The sequence below is a fragment of the Saccopteryx bilineata genome, chromosome 4, assembly GCF_036850765.1.
Source record: "Saccopteryx bilineata isolate mSacBil1 chromosome 4, mSacBil1_pri_phased_curated, whole genome shotgun sequence".
NCBI classification, from domain to species: domain Eukaryota; kingdom Metazoa; phylum Chordata; class Mammalia; order Chiroptera; family Emballonuridae; genus Saccopteryx; species Saccopteryx bilineata.
In genome coordinates this window covers 178,787,395-178,813,452 of record NC_089493.1, presented here as the reverse complement: position 1 = coordinate 178,813,452, position 26,058 = coordinate 178,787,395, and the positions used below count along the sequence as shown (strand labels likewise).

The window sequence follows — 26,058 nt, the reverse complement described above, 5'->3', positions numbered from 1 at the left end:
TGCTCATGAAAAGCTTCCTTCGAAGTGAGACGTTTTGTCCGCAAGCCGACTTGTGGGAAAGGGGAGCAAGTTGGGAGACAGACAAGACGCTGCTGGCCCCACGGCAAACGTCCACCTCTACAGCCAGAAATCCACGGCTATGAAAGACCACACCTTCGTGCCAGTGGTAAAAAGAAATCTTTATTATACAAAATTAAAAACATAAATATATTTACAAGCATCTTAAATACCAGCTTATAATACTTGACATTTTTTAATCATTTCATATTGAGTTTTCTATAAGCTTTTAAAATGCACGACTATTCGGCCACTTCAGTGAGTTATCAGTTTTCATTTCCACCATTGCAAATGGGTGTTTGGTTTTTGAAAATTGTCCATACTGTAGTCATTCAAAAAAAAAATACAATGTACTTTTTAAAGACTACTTTGGTGTGGGGGGGGAAATCACAGTCCTGAGCTTTCTACCCCAGCTGTGGGACACTACTACAAGAGAACTCGATAAACCCCATTCTTTACCACCCGCTAGAACTTTTGAGAAAGACTCGCATTCCTGGTACTCCCATTGCTCCGTCGCCCTAACTTCTGCTCAGATCTGCTCGAAGGAAAAGCAGGGGAAACAGAGGAGAGAGGTGGGGCAACACAGATGACCACCTGAAATCAACAGATTTACGATCCAAAAATCTGACCTTCGTGAATTTCCTTCAGGATCGAATCCATAATTTTAATATATGCACATGTGACAGCAAATCACGGTGGCATAAAAGAACATGAAGACACTTAAGGGGTTAACTTAACTCAATACCTACTCAAGTTCCGCATCAATAAAGAATAAGACATTCAGGGGAATTTTATTTTTTTAAAAAGTTTTCATTATCCGGTCTTCAAATTTCAGCAGAGTATGTAATTCATTTCCATATAATGGTACATAAAAAACCAACAAAATGAGAAGAAAGAAAAGTCAAGAGGGGTCAGAAAAGGGGGGGACTAAACACCTATCACCGCACTTAACAAGAATACCCTTTCGTTCCACTCTTCCTGGAAGCCTTCAGCTCAGCTGAGAACCACTGCAAGAAGTCTTCGTCCTCCGAGATTAATAACAAATTTAAAAGAAAAAGAATGACAACAGGTAGAGTTATATACATTTTACTAGTTTGTTTTGCACTCGTCCTGGTATTTAAAAAGATGTCAAATGAGCCATGGATGCTGGTGGCAGAAGGCAACGAGAAGAGGCCTGGGGACGAGGAGCAGGTCAGACTGTTGACAAATTCAGGGCAGACTCCCTCTTCTGGATCTAAAAGACCTCGTTTGTCTTCAGTAAAACCAGTGTCTTGCTGCTCAATGCAGATGGGAAGTACAGTTTGCTCAGAGCAGCGTTCTCTCTCGGGGAGGAAGGCGAGCGCCCAGGCAGCACGGAAGCGCACAGCCTCGCCGCCATCACTGCTGCATATTGTTGATGATCGCCAGGATGCTCATCTTCTCCTGGGCGGAGTCCACGTCCTCGTTCTGCTTCTGGGCCACGCCTGTGCCCAGGCCATACAGCCGTCCACAGTACTTAGCATCGTCAATACTGTCCTCAAAAAACAACTGCAGAATGGGACAGAGAACCCGTGGTGAGAATCATGCCAAGAATCCTGTCAAGTCTCAAAACTACCGCACCAGCACCTCCCAGTTCTCAGAGCCCTGACAATCCAGCCAACTAGAACTAATTCCAGAGAGAAAGGCTCCGAACCTTCTCGTGCTCCTTTCTCAACAGCCTTCTATTCCCCAAGAGTTCTTCTGCCAGGATCCCTGGGCAGCTGCTGCTGCTGCTTAGTACAAATGTCCCATCTCCCTTCTCTTGAACAGCCAGTGCGATCGATGGTTAAGAGCTTGGGCTCTCTAGACTGACTCACTGTGTGACCTTAGGAGAGTCACTTCTCTCTCTAAGCCACTGCTCCCTATCTACAAACAAAGTAACACAGTAACAGGTTGTCACGCGTGAGAGAGGGACATTAAACACTTATACCGGTGTTATCTCAGCCCTGACACTACTGGGCAGGATAACTTTGTGGGGGTGGGGGTGGGGATGGGGTGGCTTTGTAGTACCACGAGATGCTTAGCAGCATCCCTGAAAGGTAGCACACTCCCCCCATCCCCTACCTCCAGGTTGTGACAACCAAAAATGTCTCCAGACATTGCCAAAAGTACGCTGGGAGGCAAAATCAGGAAGAATGATACGGCCAGCTTTGTTCTTTCTCAAGATGGTTCTATTTGGAGTCATTTTGTTTCCATACAAATGTTAGAATTGTTTACTCTATTTCTGAGGAAAATGCCATTGGTAGTTTATAAGGATGGCACTGAATCTGTAGATTGCTTTGGGTAGGACAATTTAACAATATGAATTCTTCCAATCCATGAGCATGAAATATTTCCCACTCATTTGTATCTTCAATTTCTTTCATCAGTGTCGTAGTACTCAGTGTACAGGTCTTTTTTCCTGCATTTTAAAAAAGATTTTACTTATTGATTTTACAGAGAGGAGAGAGGAGTGAGAAGTATAGTTGCTTCACTCTAGTTGTTCACTGCTTGCTCGTCGCTTGTCTCGTGTGCCTTGACCAGGCGGGCCCCAGGTTTCGAACTGACGACCTCAGCATTCCAAGTCAACGCTCGATCCACTGCACCACCACAGGCTAGGCCAGTGTACAGGTCAACAGTTAAATTTATTCCAAGGTATTTTATTCTTTTTGATGCAATTATAAACTGGATTGTTTTCTTAATTTCTCTTTCTGATACTTCATCATTAGTGTACAGAAACACAACAGAATTCTGTATATTGATTTTTGTATCTGCCAACTGTACTGAATTTATTAGTTCTAATGGGTTTTTTGGTGGAGTCTTTAAGGTTTCTATATATAATATGTCATCTGCAAATAACGAGTTTTACTTCCTTTTTTTTAACTTACTGATTTTAGAGAGAGGAAGAGAAAGAGAGAGAAACGTCTCTATTGTTGTTCCACTTATTTATGTATTCAATGGTTGATTCTTTTATGTGTCCTGAAGAGACTGAACCTGCAACTTTAGTGTAGTGGGATGATGCTCTAACCAACTGAGCTACAGGGCCAGGTCTACTTCTTTTTTGAGCTGGATGCCTTTTAATATCTTTTTCTTGTCTAACTGTTCTGGCTAGAACTTCCAATACCAAATTGAATAAAAGTGGCAAGAGTGGACATCCCTGTCTTGTTCCTGATCTTAGAGGAAGAGCTGTTGAGTATGATGGTAGCTTTGGAATAAGGGGATGGTCTAACAACTGTGTCCACATTACAGAAATCAGAAGAAAAATAACTGCAACATTTAGAGCTGCTGGAAACACCAAATACTCTTCTAGACTTGGGCACGCTCCATTTCTTTGCTTCTCAAACTACATTTAATATATTGAACATAAAACAAACCAAAAAGACCCTAAAAACCTGCTTCCAATGAGGTCATCAACTTCCAACAGAAACTACATTTTTACCAGACCTCAGCCCACAGTCACCTGTGTCCTCAGCCTTACCTCTTTCATCCTGAAGAATGCCATTCCCGTCAGCAGTGAGTCTGAGCCCGCCTGGTGCTGTCTTCCAATTCTCTGCAAGTCCAACTGATCAGCAACTTCCTGAAGACCTCCCTGGACATGTAAGGAAAACAAAGACAATAGTACAAACCCAGCTCCTCTACTACAGTCAACTAAGTCCATTCTTGAGTTTACTTCTTAGGTGATGAGAGGTGGTAACAGGCCCTTTTAACAGGCCTTACCCCAGCCCTCCAAACAATACACTTTTCACTCCTTTTTTTCCCTTTATCATTAATTTTTTTCAGATCTCTGCCCTATCAAGTCTTAAATGCTATAAAACACGGCTTAAGAAATAATAAATGCCAACCTAATTCAAGAACGCAAACTTCTTGTCTGACCAGTGGTGGTGCAGAGAATGGAGAACTGACCCAGGATGCTGAAAACCCAGGTTCGAAACCCCAAGGTCACTGGCTTGAGCAAGGAACCACTGACGTGACTAGAGCCCTCCACCATCAAGGCACGTATGAGAAGCAAGCAATGAACAACTAAAGAGCCACAACTACTAGTAGATGCTTCTCATCTCTCTCCCTTCCCATCTCTCTGTCTCTGTCTATCTCTTGCTAAAAAAGAAAAGGAAAAAAAGCAAACCTCTTACGTCAATAATTTATTAGAGTAGGAGTTCTTAAACTGTCTAGGGCAGTGGTTTTCAACCTTTTTCCTCTCATGGCACACATTAACTCAAATTCTACAGCAAGCCAAAAAAATTTATCTTTTTGCCCATCTGAAAAAAAAGGGTAATTTTAATTGACTTACAAAAAATAATAGTAATAGTAATTACCTACTTGTTTTGCATGTACTGACTTTCTAAAAAATCAGGTGCCTATACTTATATAAGGATTTCTGATACCAAGAATTAATTCATCAGACACCATCTTATTAAGTGATGTGACCAATAAGATGCAACTCTATTACATGGCCTATATATTTGTTTCCAGACAGGGTATTCTCACTGGATGGCTACTGTTGTGTTGGCTGTTGTCACTTTTTTATTTGATAATCTAAAGGAAAAGGAGTCAGTGCCCCTGACTAATCAGTTATGGCATGTTTTAAAAATTCTTACAGCACATGGGTTGAAAATTGCTGATCTAGGGTAAAGAATTCTCTGATCTGAGAGTCTGGTACACTGTATACCCTATTCCTGACAAACTGAAGATACACCTCACATTACCAACTGCTTCACTAGCTTTGTGGGCCTGAAATGACAAAAAGCTGCCTTTGGATGAGAGAATCAAGGGGTTTATGCCCAGGTTGATGACAGTCATCACAAACTCCTGTGCCAGTCAGGTCCACATACGGCCGGTCAAGAATGCATGCTGAACAACAACAAAGCAAAGTGCGAGGTCTGCTTTTTTGGCTTCTCTTGTTGCTGTTACTAGTATTAAGGAAAATAGTGTACCTTGAGATTTTTGCAGCTCTTCATCAGGTATTTCACATCGTAAATAGATGGGAAGAAAAGGTTCAGAATATGAAAGAATTCATGTTCTTCTTCTGGCAAACGAGAATCCGTAAGTAACTTAACCATGTAGCCAAAATCATAGCCACTACGAGGAGAGAAGGGGCACGAAGTGAAAAAGCAGCTGTTGTCAGGCCCAGCGTTCAACCACTTCATTTCTCAGTTTATGATGCTGCCTTTCCGTCTTCCAAAGTAGCTGATCCTACTGTAACCTGAACTTCACATTAAAAAAACAGCAGACTAATATGGAAGATACGGAAGAAAGTGCAAAGGTTTATAAATGGGGGTTTTATTCATCAAAAATTCAGAAGTACTGAGAAGGTAAAATAACATCTTCTAAGGGGAATCCAACAATCACATACATAGGAAACTCCAGGCGAGACACTTAACAAATAAGAAAAATCAACCAAGTGCTTCAATCCTCCACATCCTCCATCTTTCCACTTGGAATACACCTGCTGACAGCCCCACGACAGAGCCCAGTACCATCTGACACAAACAAGTATGAGCTCCAAAGTGTTTTTTGAAAAACATGAGTAATAGTTACCATTTCAACTTCATAACTGCTAGTGACCAACAGAAGAGAGCCAATAGGACTTCAAACATAACGTAAGAATTCAACTCCCTGCCCCCAAATGGAGAGACACACGTTATCTGAGGCTGACCTGTGAAATGAAAGCCATTTGACGTTGTCACAGAGAACCACCCCTGATGTCATAAGCAGCTCTGCAAAGTGCAATGTGTCAATCCCTTCTTCTTCATGCTTCTGAAACTGCAGTCCGGAGTTAGCAAGCAGGTCTATGGAATCCTGGGAGTACATGTCCTCTCTAAAACAGAAGGTGTTCGCGTTTTAGCTAATGGATAATGTAAGAAGTAGTGGGCAACAATATTACCCCACTTATCACAGAACAGGTGTTCTTGAAATGCTTTCATAATTTAAAAATAGACCAATTTATTCTTTCCAGTATTCCAGCAAGCATGGAAAGTGGATGATCTTATCCCTACACCAGATAAAAAATGGGATCTTTTCCCATAAAATAAATGTCCTATTTATAAAGTATCCACATTTTGTCACTGTTTCAAGAAAAACTGAATCAACAATACAAAAATATTTCAAATATAAGAAAATGAAAAAAAAGTAATGTTCTCATAACGCTGCCCCATAGAAAGAGCTGTTAACAACTCGGTTTATATTATATATCCTTGCAGGCCATCTTCTCTGGCTACACATGCACTCTCTATCCCTACATCTCCGGCACCATTCTTTCCAGATCAACTCAGACATGCCACAGCCTTTATAACTCTGCCATAGTACCTCACTGGGCAAATATCCCTTAGTTTAAACACAGTAACATTTAGAATAACACAAAAGTAGGGAAATAACTCATTTACCATTAGGTTTCACTGTTATTTTCTTTTTCATATAAACTTAGGCAAGATGACTAGAGAGAAAACCACCACAATTTTTATGTTTCCCACTAAATTAAAACCAGTGTAAAATTACATCAAGCCTGACCTGTGGTGGCGCAGTGGATAAAGCATCAACCTGGAATGCTGAGGTTGCTGGTTCAGGCTTGCCTGGTCAAGGCACATACAAGAAACAACTGCTATGAATTGATGCTTCCTGCTCTCACCCTACCTTTCTCTCTTCTCTCTCTAAAGTCAGTAAATAAAATCAATAAAAATAGGCCTGACCTGTGGTGGTGCAGTGGATAAAGCATCGACCTGGAAATGCTGAGGTCGCCGGTTCGAAACCCTGGGCTTGCCTGGTCAAGGCACATGTGGGAGTTGATGCTTCCAGCTCCTCCCCCCTGTCTCTCTCTCCTCTCTCTCTCTCTCCCTCTCTCTCTCCCTCTCTCTCTCCTCTCTAAAATGAATAAATAAATAAAAAAGATTAAAAAAAATAATTAAGTCAAAATTTTCCCACTACCTGATAGGCTTTCACGTTCAACCACCTTTGATCAGCACCCACTCTGTACCTTATTTTTATTACAAAAACTACTAATAACCCACTTTTACAGATAAGAAAACTGAATTACAAAAGGAAAAATAACTGACCCAAAGTCAACAATAAACAAATGCTAGAACTTCAAATACCGATCTCTTAACTGGAAAATTGACTTGACTTTAATTTTTCCATTGGTTAAGAGGGGGAGGCCCTGACCAGGCGGTGTCACAGTGGGTAGAACACTGGACTGTGATGCAGAAGACCCAGGTTTGAAACCCTGAGGTCGCCAGCTTGAGCACAAGGTCGCTGGCTTGAGCCCAAAGGTCGCTGGCTTGAAGCCCAAGGTTGCTGGCTCGTGCAAGGGGTCACTCACTCAGCTATAGCCCCGCGGTCAAGGCACATATGAGAAAGCAATCAATGAACAACTAAGGTGCTGCAACGAAGATTTGATGCTTCTCATCTTTCTCCTTCCTGTCTGTCCCCATCTGTCCCTCTCTCTGTCTCTGTCAAAAAAAAAAAAAAAAAAGACAGAGAGAGAGAAGGGGAGGGAGGAGGAAGTAAGGAGGGGGAGAAGCATCAACTCATTGTTCCCTTTAGTTGTTCCATTTAGTTGGTACTCACTGATTGCTCCTCATACGTCCCTGACCAAGAATGAAACTGGCAGCCTCAGTGCGCTGGGACAATGTTTTATCCACTCAGCAACCCGGCCAGCACCCACTTTAAACAGCCTTATTGAGATATAATTCACAAACTAAACAATTTACTCATTTAAAGTATTTAATTCAATCGTTTTTAGCAAAGCAAAGATTTGCAACCACCACCACCATCAATTATAAACCATTTCATGACCGCGAGAAGCCCTGTCCCCACTCTGCACTCACTCCCATTATCCCTTACCCTCCCCACCCTCTGCTCTAGAAACCACGAATCTGTTTTCCGTAACATTCACCTACACGGACATATTGCTTCATTTATCCATTTGTCAGTTCACAGATATCTGGATTGCTTCAATTTGGGGGCCTTTATGAATAATGCTGCTATGAACATCCACGTACAAGCTTTTGCATGGATATATGTTTTCATTTCTCTTGGACACACGCCTATGAGTGGAACTGCCGAGTCATATGGTAACTCTCATGTTTAACCCCTTGAGGAACAGCCAAACCGTTTTCAAGAGACTGTATCATTTTACATTTCCAATAACAATGTATGACTACTCTAATTTTTCTACATCCTTGCCAACATTTATTTCATTTTGATTATATCCACTTAGTGGGTATAAAGTATCTCACTGTGATTTTCATTTGCATTTCCCTAATGACATGATTGTGAGCATCTTTTCATGGGCTTATTAGCCATTTATATATCTTCTTTAGAGAAATATCTATTCAGATCTTTTGCCCATTTTTAATTGGACTGTTTGCCTCTTTACTGTTGACTTGTAAGAGTTCTTTAAGAGGGCCTGACCGGGTGGTGATACAGTAGATTAGAGCATCAGCCTGGGTCCTCAGTATCCCAGGCCGATGCTCTAATCCACTGTGCAACCTTTGGGCTCAAGCCAACGACCATGGGCTCATGATCCCACACTCAAACCGGCAACCCCATGCTCAAGCTGGTGAGCCGCGTTCAAGCCGGATGAACCCACGCTCAAGCTGGTAACATTGGGGTTTCGAACCTGGGTCCTCAGCACCCTAGGCCGGTGGTCTATCCACTGCATCAATGCCTGGACAGGCAAAAAAACAGTTCTTTAAGAGGAACATTAGTTTCTGAGATTCTTTATTCCATCCTTTGCTTGTTCAACCCTTACTTAAGGCTTGGTGGAAACAAAACTTAAATAAATTCAGTTAGAAATCACAGTCTGCACAAATGTAGATCTAAGAATAACACTCAGAAGTGTCTCCAACACTTACGTAAGGTTGAATTTAAAGTTGAACTGCCAAGTGTTGATTCCAGAAGGATATTCTCCCTTCTCATTTGTGAATGTAAGGCCCAGCTGGATAATTTTTAAAAGGTCAACATTACACCGTAAAAGCTGATACTGGTAATCTATGGAACTACGAAATTCACCAATTGGTCGCACCACAACACCTGGAAATTCTGTATCCTGGAAAAGAAAAGTTTCTTATCATAAGGTTTCACAAAATAATGGATGCTGAATTGATCATTCATAAATATTTTTATAAAAGTTATGTGGCAAGTCCCATGGTTAAACAGGAAATCTATCTTAAAATATGAATCTTGGCACTTACAAAAGCACTGAAATAATGAAGCACTGCACAGCAACTTGGAGATCCTCCGCAGGACGTGAATAAAGGTAAGTACTGTAACTACAGGTAAATATATAGGCAATTCAGAACATTCTAGCCTGACCAAGCAGTGGCACAGTGAACAGAGTGTCAGACTGGGACACAGAGGACCCAGGTTCAAAACTCTGAAGTCGCCAGCGATGAGCAACTAAGGAGCTGCAACGAAGAACTGATGCTTCTCGTCTCTCTCCCTTCCTGTCTGTTTGTCCCTATCTGTCCCTCTTTCTGACTCTCTCTGTCTTGTCAAAAAAAAAAAGAACATTCTAAGTTGAGAACAATAGAAGAATAAAAATACAAAAACAGGTGAGAATGCCATTCAGAAAAAACAATTAATAGCCATGTTTAGCTTGAGTAAAAGGAACAAGATCACAGAGTACTCTATACTGGGCTAAAGACTTAATTCTGTAATCCCTATAGCAGGAGTCACAAACTCCAAGTGGCTCAATGTAAAGGGTAAAGCAAACTGGATATAAAAATGGTTGAGTTATGGAGGCTAGAGCAAACTAGAGTACAAGCCTCCGCTAAAAGAGGCCCTTGGTATCACCACAACACACACATCTCTCTTAGTAACTCAAAGTCAGGCAGGAATGTGACCCCTATTTTGCCAAATCTTCCCAATTTTTCCAGATATCAAAAATCTGAAATTTATGTAAGGTCTGTTGATTTATTTATTTATTTATTTATTTATTTATTTGAGAGAGAGAGAGAGAGAGAGAGGGAGAGAGGGAGGATCTTCCCAATTTTTCCAGATATCAAAAATCTGAAATTTGGCCCTGGCCGGTTGGCTCAGTGGTAGAGCGTCGACCTGGCGTGCAGAGGTCCCGGGTTCGATTCCCGGCCAGGGCACACAGGAGAGGCGCTCATCTGCCTCTCCACCCCTCCCCCTCTCCTTCCTCTCTGTCTCTCTCTTCCCCTCCCGCAGCCAAGGCTCCATTGGAGCAAAGATGGCCCGGGCACTGGGGATGGCTCCTTGGCTTCTGCCCCAGGCGCTAGAGTGGCTCTGGTCGCGGCAAGAGCGACGCCCTGGAAGGGCAGAGCATCGCCCCCTGGTGGGCGTGCCAGGTGGATCCCGGTGGGGCGCATGCGGGAGTCTGTCTGTCTCTCCCCGTTTCCAGCTTCAGAAAAATACAAAAAAAAAAAAAAAAAAATCTGAAATTTATGTAAGGTCTGTTGATTTTATTTATTTATTTATTTATATCACTTTAGTTGTACACTGATTGCTCCTCATTTGTGCCCTGACCAGGGATCAGACCTCGGGTTTAAGCCAAGCCAGTGATCCCTTGCTCAAGCCAGCAACTTTTGGCCTCAAGCCAGTGACCTTCAAGTCATGTAGATCAGGGATCCCCAACCTTTTTTGGGCCACAGACTGGTTTAATGTCAGAAAATATTTTCACGGATCGGACTTTAGGGTGGGATGGATAAATGCACAAAATAAAATTATGTGACCGGCGTAAAAACTGGTATTTTTAAATATAATTGTCGAACTTACGAGACAAGCGTCAAGAGTGAGTCTTAGACAGATGTAACAGAGGGAATCTGGTCATTTTTTTAAAATAAAACATCATTCAGACTTAAATATAAATAAAACGGAAATAATGTAAGTTATTTATTCTTTCTCTTCGGACCGGTACCAAATGGCCCACAGACCGGTACCGGTCTGCGGCCCGGGGGTTGGGGACCACTGATGTAGATGATCCCACTCTCAAGCCAACATCCGCTCTCAAGCTGATTTCCTTAGTTAGAGTTTCAAACCAGCATCTCAGCATTCCAAGTCAACGCTCTATCCACTGTACCACCACCCATCAGATGGTCTCTTGATTTTTTTTTTAATTTAGAAATTAAATTTCATAGGGTGATACTGGTCAATAAGAATACACAGGTTTCAGGCCCTGGCCAGTTGGCTCAGTGGTAGAGCGTCGGCCTGGCGTGTAGAAGTCCCGGGTTCGATTCCCGGCCAGGGCACACAGGAGAAGCGCCCATCTGCTTCTCCACCCCTCCCCCTCTCCTTCCTCTCTGTCTCTCTCTTCCCCTCCCGCAGCGAAGGCTCCATTGGAGCAAAGATGGCCTGGGTGCTGGGGATGGCTCCTTGGCCTCTGCCCCAGGCGCTAGAGTGGCTCTGGTCGCAACAGAGCGACGCCCTGGAGAGGCAGAGCATCGCCCCCTGGTGGACAGAGCGTCGTGCCGGGTGGATCCCGGTTGGGCGCATGCGGGAGTCTGTCTGACTGTCTCTCCCCATTTCCAGCTTCAGAAAAATACAAAAAAAAAAAAAAAAAAAAAAGAATACATAGGTTTCAGGTAAATATCTCTATAGCACTGGAACTGTTGTTGATTACGTTGTGTGCACACACCCAAAGTCAAATCACTTTCTGTCACCATATATTTGTCCAACTTTACTCCCTTCCCCTCTAACCCCCTCCCTCTAATAACCACTTCACTTCTGTCTGTGTCTGTGATATCATATAGTTCTTAGCTTTTTTTTTTTTTTTTTGGCAGAAACAGAATCAGAGAGGGACAGATAGGGACAGACAGACAGGAAGGGAGATGAGAAACATCAATTCTTTGTTGCGGTTCCTTAGTTGTTCATTGATTGTTTTCTCATATGTGCCTTGATTGACTGGGGGGGAGGGCCTATAGCAGATCAAGTGACCCCTTGCTTGAGCCTGCGACCTTGGGCTCAAGCTGGTGATCTTTGCTCAAACCCGATGTGCCTGTGCTCAAGCTGGTGACCTTGAGGTCTTGAACCTGGGTCCTCTGCATCCCAGTCCGACACTCTATCCACTGCGCCACCGCCTGGTCAGGCAGTTCTTAGCTTTTTCTGATTTACTTATTCCACTTAGTATAATGTTCTCAAGGACCATCCACGTTGTCATAAATGGCAATATGTCATCATTTCTTATGGCCAAGTAATATTCCATTGTATAGATGTACCATATCTTCTTTTGTTTGTTTTTGTTAAGTGAGAGGCAGGAAGGCAGAGACAGACTCCCGCACGCACCCAGACCAAGAGCCACCCAGCAAGCCCCGTTCCAGGCAATACTCTGCCTGTCTGGGTGCTGTTCTGTTGCTCAGCAACCGAGCTACTTTAGCATCATCTGGGGCCAACTTGGCTCAAACCATTCGAGCCATGGCTGCAAGAGGGGAAGAAAGAGAAAGGGAGAAAGACAAAGAGAAAGGAGGGGGGGGAGAAATGGAGAAGCAAATGGTCACATCTCCTGTGTGCCCTGACCGTGAATCGAACCTGGACTTCTCTGCACGCCGGGCCATGCTCCACACTGAGCTAACTGGCCAGGGCCTTGTATCGTATCTTCTTTATCAGTCCTCCATGGAGAGACACTTTGGTTGTTGGTCTCTTGATTTTTAAATGCTGGCAACTAATTTTATAAAATTGTTTTAAACACTATACAAACTTACTGTATCTGTGGGACAGATACGCCTATGTCTGACATACTTCTGTGTTAAAGACTTTCAAACACAGAGTAACATTACAAAACAACTGAGACACTGACAACATCTTAGCTACCTTGGCTACCTTGATGTTTCATAAAGGCAATATAACCTTCCATCACGCTTAGTTTACCATCACTTCAGGGTAAATCTCACAGTAAACAGTCCCTGAGTCCACACCAGGTGAGCCAAGTACAGGAGAGCTCTTTACCATGGCAATGTAGCTGTAACTGAGCAAGTACAGGAGAGCTCTTTACCATGGCAATGTAGCTGTAACTGAGCACGATTTCTCGGATCTTCCTCATCTCTTCTTCCAGGTTGCTGGCCCAGACTTCACAGATCACCTGGCTGTTCTCCACAAGTGCTGCAGGCATCCTGAAGAACCGTGAGAAGTCACTTGCAGCTGACTATGACAGAGGGCAAGCCAACAGCTGATCCAATCTAGATTCAAAAACACATTTTGCAATAACATAAATTTACATACTGGCATAAGATGTCAAAAGGACAACGGCATCAAAACAATATTTTAGCCCTGGCCGGTTGGCTCAGCGGTAGAGCGTCGGCCTGGCGTGCAGGGGACCCGGGTTCGATTCTCAGCCAGGGCACATAGGAGAAGCGCCCATTTGCTTCTCCACCACCCCCACCCCCACCCCTGCCTTCCTCTCTGTCTCTCTCTTCCCCTCCCGCAGCGAAGGCTCCATTGGAGCAAAGATGGCCCGGGCGCTGGGGATGGCTCCTAGGCCTCTGCCCCAGGCGCTAGAGTGGCTCTGGTCGCAGCAGAGCGACGCCCCGGAGGGGCAGAGCATCGCCCCTGGTGGGCGTGCCGGGTGGATCCCGGTCGGGCGCATGCGGGAGTCTGTCTGACTGTCTCTCCCCGTTTCCAGCTTCAGAGGAAAAAAACAAAAAAAAAAAAAACAAAAACAATATTTTAATTTCACTTCACCAGCTGAAGCTAAAACATTAAGACTATTATAGTATTTATTCTCCACACACACAGTCACAGTTCTTTAACGTAAAGAAACTAAAATTAAGAAACCTGAAGAAACTTTTACCCAAGCAAAGAAGTCAAGTCACTACCCTAAACCAGTTTTCAGCCCCTCCAGAATACCTAAACACTGAAATAGTCCCGTGACCACAAATATGACCTTATCTGTAACTTGCACAGCAGTTTGCTCAGAGACCAAATCATGGCAACATTCTGAAGAAATCCCTTTAGCCAGTTTAAATGGACCTGGGATCTCTGACAGTATGAAAGAATATGGACTTATACTCTCACACTTAAGGTCTTGATACCTGTGTGATGACTATGGGTATGGGAATCCCCACTCTACCCCTCAGGAAAGGGAAATTCTTTCTTCCTACAATTCAAAAGTCAAAAAGAAATAGAGATAATTAACTTAATATAGTGCCTCTTTAGATTTCTGCAAATAGGGATGTAAGTGGTAAAACACTTTCTAATTTCAACCTTAACAACCACAAGAAAAATTTTAATTTTGAGTTATTAATGTCTACTTTTTTTTTTTATTATAGAGAGGGGGAGAGAGAGAGAGAGAGAGAGAGAAGGGGGGAGGAGCAGAAAGCATCAACTCCCATATGTGCCTTGACCAGGCAAGCCCAGGGTTTTGAACCAGCAACCTCAGCGTTTCCAGGTTGATGCTTTATCCACTGCGCCACCACAGGTCAGGCTAATGTCTTCTTTTAAACACTTATATTGTACAGAAACCGAACAGCAATTCAACAATTAAGACAGAGAAGAAAGCAGGCATAAATAATTCAACCAAAACCAGAATGGTTTATGGTGTATACTCTGGGGGGAAATGGGGGGGGGCAATAATCTGCAAGATAAAGCTCAACATGGCTCTGCCTCAGCGATTCTGTTATTTTAGCAAACTGAGCAGGAGATGCTTAGTTATACAGAGACTGAAAGAAGGTTATCATAAGGGCATTTACTTAAAAAGGCATTTACTTAAAAGGCAACCCCATCACATGGATCCCTAACACATGTACAAGTGGGCACCAGTGTATCTATAGGTATTCAGGGGAAAATTCCTAGAATCGGTAAAATGCATGTGTCTTCCAATGACCAGAGCAAGGAAAATCTTTGCTTTCCACTTTCAGGAGACAGTAGGAATCTGGAAAACAAAGTTGGCATCCTCAAAACTGTCATTTCTCTGAGAGACTTCTATGAAAGCTATCTGTCAGTTAACAAAAACTTGAAGATTCCATTCATTTAAAGGCACCCTACTCTGCTTCGAGCTGTTGCTCTGAAATCATAGCAGACTTTGTATAATTACTCTGAAATCTAGTAGATTGTGTTATCTTCCTAACAAATATAGGTGGACATTCCTTAAAGGCAGAATCCATTCTTCTCGTTTTTATTCTGTACACAATGTGCATGAATGAAAGGCTTGCAAATGACCAAATCAAGAAATCAGGAAAGGGCAGAGTTCAGACTGAATGTGGACTTTACTATCTGACCATAATTTTTAAAATGTCGGGACTCGGAATTTCAGGTTCCAAACCATGCTTAAGGATTTCCCCAGCAGAAGGCCTTTAAACCATTTCTATGACCGTTAACGTGAGATCAGTATCGCTTAGCTTCCTTAGTTCCCTAACTGAAACAATTCACTTCCGTTTTGGTGTCATTTCAAACACTTCCTTAGGGGAAGTATCACTCTTGCAGATGTTTCCATAAAAGCAAAAGCAACAAAAGGAACTCAAGCAAAAAAGCAATGCCTTTGGCTCCAAGCAGCGAAGAGCAAACTTAAAAAGAGGACAATTAAGTATTTACACTAAACCCTTAGAACCAGGCTCCAGCTAAGACACTCTTAAAGTTGTTTCAAAAGAATAATCTAAAGAGGCTCCCCCTCTGGTAAAAAAAAAAAAAAAAAAAAAAAAAAAAAAAAAAACAATATGAACATCATTTCAGATATCACTAGTATATTAAAATTTTGCAACTAGGTTTCTATCCATGACTTCATAACGAACTAATAAACTTAATTGGTCATCAGTGGAGAACCCTAGAGAATCGATTTATGTTTTTAAATTGTATCTCATCTTTCCTACCTAAATTGCACCTCAGAGTAATCAAATTACCTCAAAGAAATCAAATAGCTGGAGGTTTTTCTTCAGAGAAGTTATACAGCTAACAAGTGAATATGAAACAATAGAACATCACCATTTTGTGACTCCTAATGAAGAATCATGATGGCATTAATATGGAATAAGCAGAAAAGCGAGTCTATAAAGAAAGTAGACAATAGCGGTGGGACGGGAAAGGAATGGGGATTAACAAACAACGGGCATGAGGCATCTTACTGAGGATGGAAATGTTCCCTAACTCAGTTACAATGATGGCACTACTCCGAAAGTTTACCAAAAATCACTGAGCTCTACGTTTAAATGACCAAGTTTTCTAATATGCAAATTACACCTTAATAAAGCTGTTAAAATAATCACAAAGGCTGTTCATCACAGAAAAGGACAACCAGGTATTATGCATCTCTTGACAGAACACATCACCACTATGAAACAGTCATGCACCACTTGAGAGCATTCATTCTCCAGAAATAAAATGCATCACTAGGAAATTTCATCACCGTACAAACATTGCAGAGTGCATGTACACAAAGCTAGACGGCACAGCCCACTTCACACCTGGCTGTATGGTATCTAGCCTATGCCCCCAGGCTACAAACCTGTACAATGTCACCGGACAAAACAACACAAGATCAAGTCAAGCACAAGACAAAAGGATGCAATCAAGAGGTTTAGTAAACACCAGATGTATGAGTCCGCTGCAGGTGTAACACAGCCTAGTATTTTACAACAAACCTTCTTTTTAAGTAGAAAGAGTACCCCCTAAAATAACAGTATTAAAAGTATAGTATTGTAAGTACATAAGCCAGTATCAGTCATTTATTATCAAGTATTATGTATAATACTTAACTGTATGTGCTATACTTTTATATGATTGGCAGTGCTGGTCTATTTACACCAGCATCGCCTCAAACACATAAGTAATGTGTTTCACTTGACAGCCATGACACACTAGGCTGCAGGAATCTTTCAGCTCCCTTATGATCTCATGGGATCACCATATTATATGCGATCCGTCATTGACCAACATGTTGTTATGCCGCACATGACTGTGTTTTGCCAAAGCAAATCTAATTTGAATCTGACCACACCTCTAGATTTAACTATCAATTCACAGAAAATATATAGAGGACAGAGGGACATGTTAAATGACACCACAGAAATGCAATCAGCAAAATCCAGGAACTACTGTAGGAAACTACAGAACCACCCAGCTTCTTCAACAAATAGCAAGAAATAAAGACTCTCAGGAAACATATCAACCAATCAAAATGTACAGGCCTTAGTAGGATCCTGCCTCAAACAAACTTGCGGGGGGAGGGGGAGTCACATTTTTGAGACCATTAAAAGTTTAAACAATGACTGGTTGGTTTTACTTCTTTATTTTGGGGTCTTGTGAGGATTACCCCCTTTTTCAGTTATACTGTGGTTGTAGTTGTTAAAAGAGAATCTTTACCTTTCAGAGATAATGCAAAATATAGGTGATATTTGACACGAAATGTGGGGTTTTGCTTCAAAATAACAGTGGAGCCTGACCAGGTGGTGACACAATGGATAGAATGTCGAACTGGGATGCAGAGGACCAAGGTTCAACACCCCAAGGTCACTGGCTTGAGCACAGGCTCACCAGCTTGAGCACAGGGTCACTGGCTTGGGTGTGGGATCATAGACATGACCTGATGGTCGCTGGCTTGAGCCCAAGGTCACTGGCTTGAGCAAGGGGTCACTACTCTGCTGTAGCCCCCCTCTTCCAGGTCAAGGAACGTATGAGAAAGCAATCAACCAACTCAGATGCCACAACAAAGAATTAATGCTTCTCATCTCTCTCCCTTCCTGTCTGCCCCTATCTCTCTCTCTCTCTCTCTCTGTCATATACAAAAAAAATTTTTTCATAAAAAATAAACTTAAAAAACAGTAACAGTGGGGAAAACACAACTTTGTACAATGTATATTTTATAGATAAGAAACTGAAATTGAGAGACATTAATTTAATTTTTAAAATTTTTTTTTTACCACTCAGACTGTGTCCTCTCCCTCTTACTCTCCCAAAGGAAAAGAATGATCATCAATGGCAAAAGGCAGTTGCACAAGCAACACCAAAAGCCGGCTTCACACTCAACAGAGAACACTGCAACTCCTCCTCGTGGTTTCGGGTGCTCTACACGATCACAGAAACTTCTCTAGTAATGAACTATAGAAATGGTCCCTGAAAGTATAGTCCTGAAAGACATTAATTTTAAAAGGCATCATCGGCCTTAGCCGGTTGGCTCAGTGGTAGAGCGTCGGCCCGGCGTGTGGAGGTCCCGAGTTCGATTCCCAGCCAGGGCACACAGGAGAAGCACCCATCTGCTTCTCCACCCCTCCCCCTCTCCTTTCTCACTATCTCTCTCTTCTCCCACAGCCAAGGCTCCATTGGAGCAAGGCTGGCCTGGGCACTGAGGATGGCTCCATGGCCTCCACCTCAGGCACTAGAATGGCTTCAACTGCAGTGGAGCAACGCACCAGAGGGGCCCAGCATCACCCCCTGGTGGGCATGTCGAGTGGATCCCAGTTGGGTGCATGCGGGAGTCTGTCTGTCTGCCTCCTCCCCGCTTCTCACTTTGGAAAAATACAAAAAATAAAATAAAATAAAGGCAGAATCATGACTTCCATTTCCAAGAGAATTTTTTTTTAAAGCTAAACTGGCCCTAGCCAGTTTGTTCAGTGGTAGACCATCAGCCCAGCATGTAGATGTCCCAGGTTTGATTCCTCGTCAGGACACACAGGACAAGTGCCAATTTGCTTCTCCACCCCTCTCCCTCCCCCTCCCACTTTTCTTTCTCTTTCTCTCTCTCTCTCTCTCCTCTTTCTGCAGCGATAGCCCGATTAGAGTGAGCTGACCCCAGGTGCTAAGGATGGCTCCTAGGCCTCTGCCCCAGGCACTAAGAAGAGCTTGGTTGCTGAGCAATGGAGCAATGCCCCAGATGGGCCAAGCATCACCCCCAGTAGGTTTGCCAGGTAGATCCAATGGATCCCAGTTTGAGGGGGCATGCAGGAGGCTATCTCTGCCTCCCCTCCTCTCACTGAATTTAAAAAAAAAAGCTAATCACTATTATAAAATTAACCACTGTTATACATAACTGACAAATGGGGAACAAAAAGAAGAGTACTGGCAAAAACATTCGTGTGTGTGTGTGTATGTGTGTGTGTGTGTGTGTGAGAGAGAGAGAGAGAGAGAGAGAGAGAAGCATCAACTCATTGCTCCACTTAGTTATGCCACTGATTGCTTCTCATATGTGCCCTGACTGAACCAGTGCCCTCAGAGTCAAGCCCTGACTGGGACTTGAGCCCAAAACTTCAGGGGTCAAGCCAGCACCTAAGACAAGGGACCTCAGCACTTCAGGACAAAGCTCTATCCACGGTGCCACCAGCCACGGCTATTGGCAAAAACATTCTTGCACTAAACCCTTACCTAGGAAAACTATTAGAAATAAACAATCACTTACAAGCCCCTAAATGTAGTTCCGCTCAAAAACTGAAGAGGAACCTGACCAGGCAGTGGCGCAGTGGATAGAGCACTGGACTGGGACGCAGAGGACCCAGGTTCGAAACCCAAAGGTCGCCAGGCTCATCTGGCCTGAGTGTGGGCTCACCAGCTTGAGTGTGGGGTTGCTGGCTTGAGCACGGGATCATAAAGATGACCTCATGGACACTGGTTTGAACCCAAAGTTGCTGGCTTGAGCAAGGGGTCACTCATTCTGCTGTAGTCCGTCCACCCCACCCCCAACCCCAGTCCAGGCACACATGAGAAACCAATCAATGAACTAAGGAGCCACAAGGAAGAATTGATGCTTCTCATCTCTGTCCCTTCCTATCTGTCTGTCCCTATCTGTCCCTCTCTCTGTCTCTGTCACAGAAAAATAAAATTGAAGAGGAATCATATTATGCACATTTACCTTAGCATAAATTACTGGATATGCTAGCCAAAAAGATAAATAATAATAAATAAAGCCAGCAATTCTGCCTGCCTCTCTCCATTCAGTGAGCACATGCCCCAGAAGGAGCCTAAGATAAGAATCACAGACACAGTGCTCCCCCCGGTCAGTCTTCCTCCTTTTAAGCCTCTCCATGCAGAATGAGTATGCCCTTCCAATACCTGTACGTGTGCAACACAATCCCTGAATGGAACCGAAGTACTTTATCCGGTTTACAACCAAAGAAACAGTAACAAGTTTCAAAGCTGAAGGAAATACTGAGCCTGCTGGGTTTTCTGAGACAGGTCTGCCGTCTCCCACTCTGCAACTTCCTAGGGCGTTTTCAAGGATGAGTTTTCATCACATGCAATGTTTGCCTCACAGACTGACTTTAAGACGAGTCCACACGAGCCACCCCACTGCCTATGAAAGCGAGAGACAAGCACCAACTGAAACCTGCTGCTTCCCAGCACTAGACTGTGCAAGAGTGAAAGGTCCCTCTCACACATATACATACACACACACTACGAATTACTGAGGTCCCTGCCCTGTGCTCTGTGGCAGTCTGTTCAGACCGTTCCTGAAGAGTGTATAACACAATCCCGACACAAAGCCCCGTTTACCCAGGAAAGCTCGGAAGAGCAACTACCGATGAGGCCACCTGAAAGCCTTCTCCGCATGCCATCCGGGGCAAGCTTTGAAGAAAAATGCTTGTTTTTCGGGTTTTGCTTTTAAGCCTATGTGTGTAAGGAAACAATCAACACCACATCCCCTGCCAGAGGGCTGAACAAAGACTCTGCTGCGCATGCATACGATGGGAAAGGAAGCAGAAGCCCGTTAGAAGAGAGGGCAGCAACTCGGAAGAGGGTCCTCTCTCTAAACGACCACGGCCGGGGGTTGCCGCCGCTTCCCACCCCCAACCCCCCCCAAAATACACAGTGTCGGAAGACACGGCCCTGGACTGAAAGGCAAGCAGTAAAACCACCCGGGGAGCCCAGGTGTTAGTTGGTTGCTCCAAAGCAACAACTCCGCTCCGCTCCCTCAAGCCGTAGAACAGCAGAAGAAAGTTGCGGGGCCACAAGCACCAAGCCTGCCAGGTTCCAAACTCGTGTCCTTTCTCCTAAACAACCCCCCGTCACCATCCTCTCCCTGTTCTGGACTACCCACCCACTTCGCACTCACCCTCCCCGACTCCTCCTCTTCTTGCACCCCCACCCCGTGGGGCAAAGCAATTTAAAATTACAGGCCTTAGGGCCAGGCAGACCTAACTTCGAAGCCAGACCACCCACGAGCTGCATAAATTACTTAACCTCTCTCATACCTCAGCTTTCCTGGCATAGAAAATGGGTTTAATAAGAGTATACACCTCGGAAGACTGCAGCAGAGATTAAATAGGATAAAGCACATTTAAGGTGCTTTGTAAAGTCTCGGCACACAGCAACAGGGTATTATTATCCTCTGGTAGTGGGTGTTATATTACTACTCTTCTATGGGCCCCTTTCTCGCCTCACACACCCTGCCTCTCCACATGCCCCACTCCCCTTCCTTCCACAGGCCTAGATGGCCTCCCACACTCTCTCGTCTCACGTTCCTCTCTGGTAAGCGCAGGCCCGCTTACCCTCACAGGCAGTGCCCGCGAGAGCTGGCGGGCTGGCGGGCGGACTCCGCAGGAGCGGCGGTTGCGGCCCCCGACCCAGCGCTCTCTTCCCTCTGCCCCGGGATCGGCTCCTAGAATCCAGCAGGGCCAGTGAGATGGACGCCCTCGTACCCAGAGCGGCCTTACGCACCGCCCACCAAACAGGCTGGCTGTGCCACTCTACCCACCCGATTCTCCCAACTCGCCTGCTCTCTTTGCGTCACTCCCGACGCGCGCGCGCCTGAGCATGCCTACTCCACCCCCTCTGCGCGCACCAGCGATTCCAGGCGGGTTCGCTCAACCGGCGAGCACGCGAGAGCAAACGCGCAGGCGCAAAACTATATAGGCGCTGTGAAAATGGCGGGGCGGGGGTGGTGTCGGAGGACGCATGCGGAACACGACCCGCCCTACGCCTTCGCGAGATTAGTCGCGCTGACTCAATTTAATCTTGATCCCTACTCCTCCATTTTGTTTCTCCATCCTGGAGCCGGGGAGGGGCGTGGTCTAGAATTAGACCCGCCTGGGGGCGGGGCCTCAATGGACCGAAGGAACTAGGATCGGGCCAAATCTGCAGTTACGCCTCCTCCTCCCTGCTTGGAAGGACCTTCAAGTCTTTGGTAGGAGCGGACCTGGGCGAAGGTTGGTGGGGCGAGATCCTGATACTTCACTCAACATTAATGCGCCCCCCGGACCCTTCACTTACAAAGCATCTATCTAACGGCTTCCTTCCTGGCAGTTAGTTACGGATGGGGATAGCTCCCCCAAACCGAGTGTGTGACGTCCGCCAAGACCCTCCTCCCGGCCTATAGGAACCAGGCAAGCGACGTTACCATACCAACGGGCCCCCGGGACCGGCTCGAGTTACAAAGGGGACGCGGGCTGCGGTGGGGGAAGCAGCAGCGAACTCAGACGTCGCCCGGCCTTCGAGAAGCTCCGAGATCTGGAGAAAGCTAAGCAGGCTTGGCAGGCGTTCATTGCAAGGGCAGTGGGGCCCAGGCCTCCTCTAGGAGGTCCCTAAGACCCCCACCCCAACCATTACTTCCCTGGAAATCCTCTTCGGAAAGAGGGCTCTTTGCCAGCGCCTGCCCTTTGCAGCGTTTAACCAGGCTGGGGTGCAGCGCTACCTCGTGGCCTCCAGCCGTGGGAAAGAAGACAAAAGCATTGACTCCCCGCTCGCGACCACCAGTTCCCAGTCCCTGAGAGAAGGCGTGGACGGCCCCAAGCACCATGCTAGTAGAGAGGCTTTTACCCCAAGTCACTGGGCCTTCCTACTTTTAAACATTTCCCCCTCAAACTCTTATTTCCATTTTCAAGGCTGGGTGCATTGCTGGCCTTAAGCAACAGTTTCAAATTGGATCCCCAAAAGCTGTTTTCCAGGGCGTGGACCCGACCCCAGCCACCAGGGTGGAGCTTCAAATGCACTTTCGGAACTCTTCTCCCCTACAAATGAGGGTCTCTCTCCTTATCTGTAACATAGAGCTATAAGTAACTATCTCACAAGGTGGTTGTATTAATAAAGGGAAAAAATACCCCGCACTGAGGGAAATACATGTGTTCAATAAACAGTTGTTTCTGGTGCTCTCAGTTTGTCATCTCTTGAGATAGTCAAAGTTTGTTAGCTCTGCTGCAGATTTACCAGCCATTCTGTTAAGCAGTACTGTACTGCGATGGAGAAGGCGGGGGGACACCCTTCCCCTTGTTCCGTGGGTTTCTAATACCCTTTCACACACAATTAGGCTCAGGAGAGGACAGCCCCATCGGGGGCTAGTCACATGAAGAGCAGCCTTCACAATCCTTTCTTGGAATTTGTTTTTTCCTGTAGCACTCAGGCCTGGGAGGCACTGGAACAATCAAACAGGAAAAAAGCCATCTCCATCCCTCAACCCTTTCACCCAGAACGTGGTGTTTATTTATCAGGTTACTGAAAATAAATAGAACACAGAAGGCTTGTATTTCAGGAGGTGCTGGAGTGTTTGTTGTAAACAATATATGTTATGCTGCACTGAAAGCTACTTCAGAATTAGAACAAAAACATTCTCGATGGGAGGAGGGCAGTTGGAGAATATATTCAATAATATAATTTTTAAAGCTATTTTGAACTACAAAGCATAGAAAGTAAGACAAACATATCTCCTCAGCTGGAAGGGTATATAGGTTTAAAAAAATGTTGAGAAACACTAGTTGGAAAATGAATCACCTTATGAACGAGTCAGCCACGCCTTCCTGTTATTCCCAATTCTAAATAAATCTAGCAGGGTGTATTTCTTAAAATATACATGAAACCTAACCAGGCGGTGGCACAGTGGATACAGCGTCGGACTGGGATGCCGAGGACCCAGGTTCAAGACCCTGAGGTCTCCATCTTGAGCGTGGGCTCCTCTGGTTTGAGCAGAGGTTCACCAACTTGGACCCAAGGTCGCTTGCTCGAGTGGGGGGGTTGCTCGGTCTGCTGAAGGCCCACAGTCAACACACATATGAGAGAGCAATCAATGAACAACTAAGGTGTCGCAATGCGCAACGAAAAACTGATGATTGATGCTTCTCATCTCTCTGTTCCTATCTGTCTGTCCCTGTCTATCCCTCTATCCCTGTCTGACTCTTTCTCTGTCTCTGTAAAAATATATACATGAAAAAAATATATAATACATGTATAAGGATAAAAGGTAATAAAAATATTTGGGTTTGGAATATTTTGAAAATGGGGAAGAAGGTAAATACCTCCAGGCATATAGTACCATTGTAGATCACCCTCTGAGCCCAAGTCTCAAACACCTTTGGGTCCCTTAGAGTGCTGTCACATTTAGACGACTGTCAATTGATTAATATCTTTGTTAAAGTGCCCCCCCTAAAAAATGTAGCCAAGGTCTCTCACTTTGTAGAATGTTGTCTTTTATCAGATTATATATTTATCTTTACATTCAACTGAAGAATGCACCAAACTGGCTTTCTTGGTAAACTTGGGGTTAGCTTCCATTTTTTGCAGTTCATTGTCCCTGCTTTTTCTACATAATTGAAAAACCTTCTGACTCTTGAAAGTTATCAACAGATCATCAAACTTCCCCTAAATATAAAGCAAAGCAAATATCATTTCATAACCATGTTCTTGGGTATTATTTTGATCTTTTTATTACAATCTGAAAAACTCTCTAATCTCTAGTGAGATCAGAGTTCATTATTTAAAATCCAGAAACAGATATAAAATCTATTCATATCTCATTTGATTTTCCTTGATGTTCTTTTCTCCCTTAGAGTCTACTAAACTAGCATTTCAAAATCTACCAATAACAGCCCTTCAAACTTTCAAAGTTGAGAGGGTCCATAAAGATGTTCATTCTAAATAATGCATTCCCCTAATTTCACGAAAAGTGAAAAGTCATTAAGTAATTGAAGGTCACCCAGCTCCCAGAGATAAAATCAGGATTTGAGTCCTTCAATAGGAGATTAGGTATTTACCCAGCTTTGTTCCCTTTGTTTAGGGGCCATTTGCTCTCTGTAGGGCCCCAGGTTGACATTGGAGGTCACACTGGTGAAGGAAACAGATGTGGTTCCTGGCCTTGTGCAGCTAAACATTTGGTGGCAGGGACTGGCAATAAGACAAGTAAACACTGACCAAGAAATACAAGGATAATGAGAAACTTTAAACTATCATGAAGGAAACTAAGGGGGTAAAGCGCCAGAAAATAACTGGATTGGGGTAAGATAGCGGAAATTACTTAGGTCAAAGAAGGCCTCTCTTAGGAAGATGCATTTAGGCAGAGATGAGGACAAGAAGAACCCAATCAGGGGGAGAGAGGCCTGAAGAATTGGGAGCAGTAAATTTCAGGCAGAGCAAAAATGAATTTTGCAGGTACAAAAGCTTCTATTTGAAATTATTATAGAAAAAATTATCTGCTTCTCTAGGAAGTGTGGACCATATACGCTATAAAAGTTCAGAAGCATAGACAGGAACAGGGAGGAAATTCGGGGTGGGAGGATCACTAGAAGCAATGACATGGAGGCACGGGTGACAGAAAATAGAAAACAAAAATGTTTGCACATGGTGAGTGAGCAATAAATGTTTGCTCTTGACAATCATGCTTGGAACATTAGAAAATAGTGAGAAATAATGTTATATGAAAGCTGCTAGATTAAGGTGGGCCTTGGAAGCCAGGTAGCAAGGTTTGATCAGTACACAACACAGACTTGTTTGGCCAGGGAATATATAAGGTCCACCGGAAAGTACTGTCCGTTTCCATCACAACAAATTTCGACACGTAAGCACATGTTTATTTGGCGCATGTGTGCCTCTCTATTTTTATCACTTAATGTATACATACTGACGTAGCAAATTAACTAAACAAAGTTGATTCACGTTAGTCTTATGTGTGAAGCGATAGTGTACCCATGGCTACTGATAAAGTTCATTTACGCCACTGTAATTTTTACGAATTTCAACAAGGAAGAAATGCTACAGAAGCATGACTGTCGCGTCCACCATATTCCCCGGACTTAGCACCCTCTGACTATCACTTGTTTTTGTCCTTACAAAAAATTTTGAAGGGGCCCTGGCCGGTTGGCTCAGCGGTAGAGCGTGGGCCTGGCATGTGGGGGACCCGGGTTCGATTCCCGGCCAGGGCACATAGGAGAAGCG

At 44.2% G+C, this 26,058-nt stretch overlaps 1 protein-coding gene, 1 long non-coding RNA gene and 1 other non-coding gene across 4 annotated transcripts; 1 reads left to right on the top strand and 2 right to left on the bottom strand.

Moving 5' to 3' along the window:
• Positions 1–158: 158 nt before the first annotated feature.
• On the bottom strand, positions 159–21,570 carry CNOT8 (CCR4-NOT transcription complex subunit 8). Of its 2 annotated transcripts, XM_066273097.1 has the most exons (7): positions 21,411–21,570; positions 12,998–13,181; positions 8,901–9,094; positions 5,708–5,869; positions 4,986–5,130; positions 3,533–3,643; positions 159–1,584 (listed from the first exon to the last, which is right to left on the bottom strand). In XM_066273097.1, the coding sequence occupies exons 2-7, from the start codon at positions 13,112–13,114 to the stop codon at positions 1,435–1,437; spliced, it is 879 nt and encodes a 292-aa protein (XP_066129194.1). In that variant the 5' UTR covers positions 13,115–13,181; positions 21,411–21,570; the 3' UTR covers positions 159–1,434. The 2 variants fall into 2 exon arrangements, with proteins under 2 accessions (XP_066129194.1, XP_066129195.1); XM_066273098.1 differs by lacking the exon at positions 21,411–21,570 and having other exon boundaries at positions 12,952–13,087.
• Positions 17,851–18,061, bottom strand: LOC136336830 (small nucleolar RNA U3). Its single transcript, XR_010731611.1, has one exon. It is a non-coding gene; the product is annotated as a small nucleolar RNA U3 (small nucleolar RNA).
• A 72-nt stretch (positions 21,571–21,642) lies between the features above and the next one.
• On the top strand, positions 21,643–22,779 carry LOC136336071 (uncharacterized). Its single transcript, XR_010731370.1, has 2 exons — positions 21,643–22,067; positions 22,165–22,779. It is a non-coding gene; the product is annotated as an uncharacterized lncRNA (long non-coding RNA).
• The last annotated feature ends 3,279 nt before the right edge of the window (positions 22,780–26,058 follow it).